The following is a 6,644-nucleotide window of genomic DNA, read 5'->3' on the forward strand; positions in this document are numbered from 1 at the left end:
GCTTTAAATAATTGTCACTAAGGTGCCGTTTGATAACACTCTGGGAGAATGTTTCTGGTGTTCTTCTATTCTGCGGGAATGCAAATAGAACAGAAATATGTTTGGCACGTCCGGTTCATTTTTGTATTCCCCCGGAATGAACCAATGAAAAAGAATGAGTAAAGAATACATTGCAAGAGTACCAAAAAGTTGCTTTTCTATTCTTTTATAAACTTAAAAGAACAATCCCCTATTCAAAACCCCCAAACCCTTTTCTCCATCTCACGATCAAAAAACCCCAAGTCCTAAGGAAAACCTATTGCAGGTTTTCACTCTCAGGTTTCGCCGCTGCCCTCTCTCTCCTTCGCCGATTCCGTCTCTCTCCTTCTCCGATGGAACGGAACACCTAACCCTTTTTTTTTACTTTTGGTGATGGAATATTTTAGTCTTCGACAGTTTTCTTCTTGGCTTTATATTGGACCCGAAATTTTTGGAAAGCTTGTACTGTGGGCCTGTGGCTGAGATCAAACAAATGAGTCAGCCCTTAAAAGAAGCTTTTCTTGTCCATATAATTAATTCCCAATCACTTTTATGTGTATATATATATATATATATGAACTTCTTTAGAACGGATCTACACACGATTTCATTTTTTGTGTTTTTCTCTCCTTAATTATAGGCCTAACATATGGGTGTCAAAAACCCCGGTCAGTCCGAATTCGCACAGAGCCCAAATAAAGCGGTTTGAGCTGAGATTTCAACCGATAAAGTGGGCTAAGGTTGAAAATTTCAGGCCCGCCGCCAAATTGAGCTAGGCCTAGGTTGAGGTCTCAATCCAACCCAACCCAATCCAACTCAGCCCTACACATTAAGTTTATAATATAAATATATTAATAATTATAAATTGGTGCTTGTCTTTCGTTTTCTACAATCTACATATATACAAAATCTTTGATCTTTGACCTCGGCAATGCACCACGATCAAGCAACCAAGTAACCAATGGTATTGAGCTGAGCTAGATTGGGCCGGGTTTTAACCCGGCCCATTGACACCCCTAGGCCCTAACCTATATATATATATATATATATATATATAGAAATATGGATGGAATTTTGGCTAGAATTGTAGCCTAGGTAAGATTGGACTGGGTTAGGGTTCAGGCATTGGGCTCAATGTCTTAGTATCGGTATCAAATTACGTATCATGGTTGAATTGCCCAACAAAATACCGATACCAAGGTTTATTTGGACCATTTTACCCTTGTACCAATACCACCCTTACAGTATCGGTATCTTGAGGTTTATGGACCATACACAACCAATTGTGCTAGGAAGTTGTCCTCAACTTGATAGAATGTTGATTGTTGAAGGAGCCAAGGTATAGAGAGGGCATGGGCATCACTGTCAATGGTGAATGATATGTGTACATATAACCCCAGCACAGGATCAGAAACTTTGTCAATTTCACAACTCATAGTGTTGTGACTTCATGCAAACAATGTTTCCTAAGCATAAGTCCAGAGATTATAGAAAGTTCAGCCCTCCTACCTCCCACCCTTCTTGAAATAGTAGTGATGCGGTAAAAATTGATCGGACGATCTTCCCTGCAGTTCCTGGTGCTTTGGCCGACCTGCACAGGAGAGATGACAGGGGAGAACCGGGCTGACCCGACGAGGGACTCTCCAATGCCTAAGTCAGTTCTTTCCACAGCAGATGCTCAAGAGAGCTTTTCCAGTAAGAGAAATGAGTGATCGATCCCCCATGATGGAGGCTTACCTTGGTATTTATAGGCTGCTGATGGAGAGAGAAGAAGGGGTGTTTGTGGAGAGTTTGGTTCAGGTATAGAGTCCTTGAGGTGAGTGGCTCTGTGATTCTGGGAATATTCTGGGTTTCAGGGCATATTCTGGGAATATTCTTCATTGATATCGGAGGTGCAAATCATGAGGGGTGAACGCCTCTGATGACGTGTAGTGGATAGAGTCCTGCCCCCGTGATCAGGGATCACGTCCCTTGAATATAGGAGTGGATGTGTGCATGTTTCTGAGTGCCTTACTTGACTGTGCCGAGCTGAGGTGATAGGTCAGCCGAGCCGAGGTGACTGGTAGCACGACCTGATGGAAGGCCGATGTGGCATCACGGCCTAGTGAGATGCTGAGGTGGCAGCACGACCTGAAGAGATGTCGAGGTGGCAACACAGCCTGATGGAGGGCCGAGGTAGCAGCACGGCCTGATGGAGGGGAGAGGTGGTAGCACGGCCTGATGAGATGCCAACGTGGCAGCATGGCAGCATGGCCTGATGGAGGGCCGAGGTGGCAACACAACACAGCTTGATGGAGGGCCGAGGTAGTGGGTCAACCCTGTTCAGGTTTGCATACACGCTTCAGTCGTGCTGAGGAAGGGGACATATTTTGCCTCATCAAGTAGTAATGTAGTAATAAGTGTGACTCAATTAACCCCCTCACTGACGAGACCGGTGAATGTTCACTTACCCCCCAGTTCACGTACATTATATGCTTGACATGTGTTAATTCTCTTAATTCTGCTAACAGAGATGTAAACGGTTACTTAACTGGGACTAATATTATTAATACTTAAATAATAATATAAATAAATAATAAGAATCCCACAATAAGCAGACTCCACTAGTGATTCCGCTAGGAAATCTTAATCCTCTCTCTCTCTCTCTCTCATTGCTTCTTCTTCAACGCGGTTCCTTATTGGAGGAAACAGACCTCGTCGATGCCGGCAACCAAGATATTCATGGGTTTACCAGCAGCAGGAAGTGGGTTCGTCCCTGCAAATGTGTTGAATCCTTAGGTATTACCAGTGATCAAGACTTCAACCAAGTATGAAGGTGTTATGCTGTGGAATAAGTAATATGATGACCAGAGTGGATACATTAATTCCATTAAGAACAGTATCTGAATATCAAATGGATATGGAACACTTGGCTCATTCTGTCTAAATAGAATAAAATTGGGCGTGGATAACTTGGTATTATGCCATGAAAACCTTATCTTTTCTTGTTTTTTACTTTTTGAATTGTAAAACATCAGAAGCTTGGTGTTTTGGTAGTTTAACGTTGAAGACCAGAAACTGATCTTCCATATTGGAAAATGTTCAACCTTTAATAAACAGTATGGTGCGGTTTTTGACAGTCCGATTAGTACCATTCTAAAAAATCAGACCAAATAGCGAAAAGCATCGAGCTCTGCTTTCTGAACCATAGTAGTGCATTAACGTGCGGATAGCTGATAAAAAAAACAATATTATTAATACTTAAATAAATATAAGAAGAAAGAAGGACCACGTTGAAGAAGTATGGAGAGAGAGAGAGAGAGAGAGAGAGAGAGAGAGAGAGAGAGAGAGAGAGAGAGAGAGATTTCCCAGCGGAATCACCGGAGTCCACTTATTTTGGGATTCTTATTATTTATTTATATTATTATTTAAGTATTAATAATATTAGTTCCAATTAATAAACCGTTTACAACTCTATTAGCAGAATTAAGAGTATAAACACGTGTCAAGCATATAGTGTAAGTGAACTGGGAGTTTCACGTAAGTGAATATTCACCAGGCTCCTCATATGTGGGTCCTCGTTTGCACCCCCGTGGGGTCTAGCACCAAAAAACAGAAGAAAAAAATAAAATAAAATAAAATAAAAAGAGTCCTTGTTCTGTTCCTATTCTCACTTATGATCTAACAAGATTCAGGTGGACCAGTGGAGACAGGGACTCATCAGGAAAATCAATTACTTTCAAGGGTTTTACCTTCATTAGATAATGAACTCGACTCCTTTTTTTAGCTCCAATTTTCTCCTTGTACTCCGTGCTTCGTCTTCTACAGTATTTGGAAAATGAGAAAAAAGAAAAAATGTTCTTTTAGAACAAAAACCCAGATATGATACTGTTTTAACCCATGAGAGGATGAGATCTTCCCTAAACTATGAACCAGCGCAAGGCATAGTAACAATTGAACAATCCATCGCTAAGAAGATTACTTATTGAAAGGTAAAGAGAGGAGATAAAAACTAGAAATGAGTCCCGGATTCCTGGGCACCGATCCTATCATAGATGTGGAGTCACCCTTCATCACATTATTTTAGTACTTTTTTTTTTTTTTGGTAATTATTTTAGTACTTGATTATGACTAAAATGGAGACTTATAGTACTAATATTGGTGGAAGTAAGAAAGTGCAAGGAGAACCCTGAAATTGCTAATAAGACATTGATCAGAAATGGTAACAGCATGCATATGTTTGGCAGAATCTTCCAACCATCCTGAAATTACCGTCTGAGAAGTAATTTAGCCTTCATCCAGCTTTCTTTCTGGCATCAAATACGAGAACAAGCAGAAGAGATTGCAGACAAGCTAATCTTATAACCGAGACTTAGCCTGCTCCAGTGGTGCACTCTGCACACATATCAGAAATGCAATCAGGTAATGGTAATTGACGAGCAACTTATTGAATATTAATCACAAGTAGATATCTATCAGCGGCATAACAGCAGATCTGATAATGCAGTATAATTCATCCTAGCCACGATCAAATATTGGGCAATGGGCCAATGGCCACACTTGTTTAGAACCACCCAATTTATGTACATCTGTGGAGCATTAAAAGGGCATGCCAGTGCACAAACAGGCCAACACTGTGGGGTCTAGGGAGGGTCATAATGCACCCAACCTTACCTTCGCTTCACAGAGAGGCTGTTTACCGACTCAAACTCATGCCACTAGATCAAAATGGAGCAACCTTACCATCACACCGTGGTCTGCCCTCAAGTGGACCATCGATGTGATAATAACCATCTGGCATAGCAGAATTTTCGCAGCGGTTCTATGCTACAGTAACACCTCCAGAAGGCATTGGGTGAAAGGTAGTATAAAATGAATGAGTTCAGTTTTTAGGAAAAATAATCAAAGAAAAAATGCAACAGCAATCATTTATCTGGAAAAAATTCCACCAATAGTTTAGAGCCATTGCACATATTAAAGGCAAGAATATCCGACTGCTGCTATTGCAAGGGTAATCCCAGAAGTTTTTATCTAAAATAATAATTAAAAAAAAAAAAAAAAGTTGACATGTCTCACCAGAAGAGTCCCCTTGGCAGCCCTTTCTAATAAATAGGCACAAGGCTTGAAGAACTGTCCATACATCTCTGACCACTCCTCCAATCTAGAACAAATGTATTTTGATCCGAGAGAATCAGCCCAGAACATTATTCCTCCCCTGACAAAAGAAAATGGTTCAATTATTAAATCAAACTTGGGAATAAATAATTGGTTAGGAGGGGTGGAGAGGGAAAACAACCAATTGACTGAACTTCAATGGAAGTATGCAACAAACCTGTACGATGGAAATCCCATACCCATAACTGCTGCAATGTCCAGGTCTGATGCCTTGACTGCAATTCCTTCATCAAGGACCCGGCAGGCTTCATTCAAAACAGGGAAAAAGATCATCTCCACAATGTCCTTATCTGAGAACTTCATTAGCTGTGTTCATGTGTGAAAAAGAAGAGAGAATTATAATCTAATATAACCACATTTTCAAAATTCCAGAATTTAGTTCAGTTTGAATATTATCCAATCTTCAATAAAAACAAGTAAAATAAAATGAAGAAGAAGGTCTCGTAAAGGGACATGGTTTTGCAGCAAGTAATAGGTCATGATAACAGCACTTTTAGAATGACAACAGTAAACCATTTTGAATAAATCAATCCACCAGGAAGAAAAATGTATGAAATCAACCATTTTATTATTGATCATATTACTTTTGTGGCTTCTAAGTATCAAATACCATTGCTTACCACCTACTAGAAATCTTGTGATGATATATTACAGTAGAAAATGCTACCAGTTTAAGTAAATAACACCTGTCAACTGCTTGCATAATTTGAACAGGTTTCTACTATGATCAGATTAAGAAAGCACACCCCTCATGTGCCCCCCCCCCCGGGGGTAAGCAAGTAAAAACAGATTCATCAATAAACACGGACCTACATTCATCATTAAAATGTAGGTTGCAGAAACAAGACAAGAAGATGCGACCTGGGCCAAGATATCCATTACTCCAGAACTACACTAATCATTGATAATGATTTTACTGGTTTGACGTGCACAAAATTCAAATCCTTCAACAGCTTATTGGTGGAAAAATGCCATAAAACACATTGAAAATTTTCAAGATGCGCCTATGCACACCAAGATTCTAAACCCAGAGTCCTAGATGGTCCAGTGTCTCATATTTTTGCACCATACTTCAACAACCCTTATTGTGTGACCAAACTCAAAACGTTGTCATCTTGAATAGCAGAAAATTACGAACTTAATAAACCCAACTTCATACTATATCTGGCCCACTGATTCATCAATCCACTCAATCAGTCGCCATCTCTTAGAACACCTAAAAAATAAATTAACAGATAATGATCGGGTGAGCGATTGCGCCTACTGTACAGTGCTAGAAGGGATAATGAATTGAGTATGATCAACTCAAGGAGGAAAATAAACCCCAAGAGGTAGCTCAGTTGGCAAGGACCGAGAGGTAGTGAGTTCGACAAGGTAAAAAAACCCAATGAACAAAATCTACATTCTCCTCTTTGATATGGATATAGCATGGTCTGGTCAACTTCAACCCCCCCCCCCCCAAAAAAAAAAAA

General features: G+C 40.1%; 1 protein-coding gene across 2 annotated transcripts; it reads right to left on the reverse strand.

Moving 5' to 3' along the window:
- Positions 1 to 3,538: 3,538 nt before the first annotated feature.
- Positions 3,539 to 5,500, reverse strand: LOC122082608 (peroxisomal fatty acid beta-oxidation multifunctional protein MFP2-like). Of its 2 annotated transcripts, XR_006141358.1 has the most exons (4): positions 5,330 to 5,500; positions 5,074 to 5,212; positions 4,270 to 4,392; positions 3,539 to 3,819 (listed from the first exon to the last, which is right to left on the reverse strand). XR_006141358.1 is itself a non-coding variant. In XM_042650288.1 (3 exons), the coding sequence occupies exons 1-3, from the start codon at positions 5,473 to 5,475 to the stop codon at positions 4,357 to 4,359; spliced, it is 321 nt and encodes a 106-aa protein (XP_042506222.1). In that variant the 5' UTR covers positions 5,476 to 5,500; the 3' UTR covers positions 3,952 to 4,356. The 2 variants fall into 2 exon arrangements, 1 of the variants encoding a protein (XP_042506222.1); XM_042650288.1 differs by lacking the exon at positions 3,539 to 3,819 and having other exon boundaries at positions 3,952 to 4,392.
- Positions 5,501 to 6,644: the final 1,144 nt, after the last annotated feature.

This window comes from Macadamia integrifolia, chromosome 6 (genome assembly GCF_013358625.1).
Source record: "Macadamia integrifolia cultivar HAES 741 chromosome 6, SCU_Mint_v3, whole genome shotgun sequence".
NCBI lineage: Eukaryota > Viridiplantae > Streptophyta > Magnoliopsida > Proteales > Proteaceae > Macadamia > Macadamia integrifolia.

Bases quoted from the DNA above. Each gene is read 5' to 3' on its own strand.
- LOC122082608 (XM_042650288.1), bottom strand. From the start codon at position 5,475: ATGAAGTTCTCAGATAAGGACATTGTGGAGATGATCTTTTTCCCTGTT. The intron at 5,213-5,329 runs GTTTGTTGCATA...TTCTTTTGTCAG, and splicing joins ATGGGATTTCCATCGTACAG to GGGAGGAATAATGTTCTGGG. The intron at 4,393-5,073 runs GTGAGACATGTC...ATATGTGTGCAG, and splicing joins CTGCCAAGGGGACTCTTCTG to AGTGCACCACTGGAGCAGGC.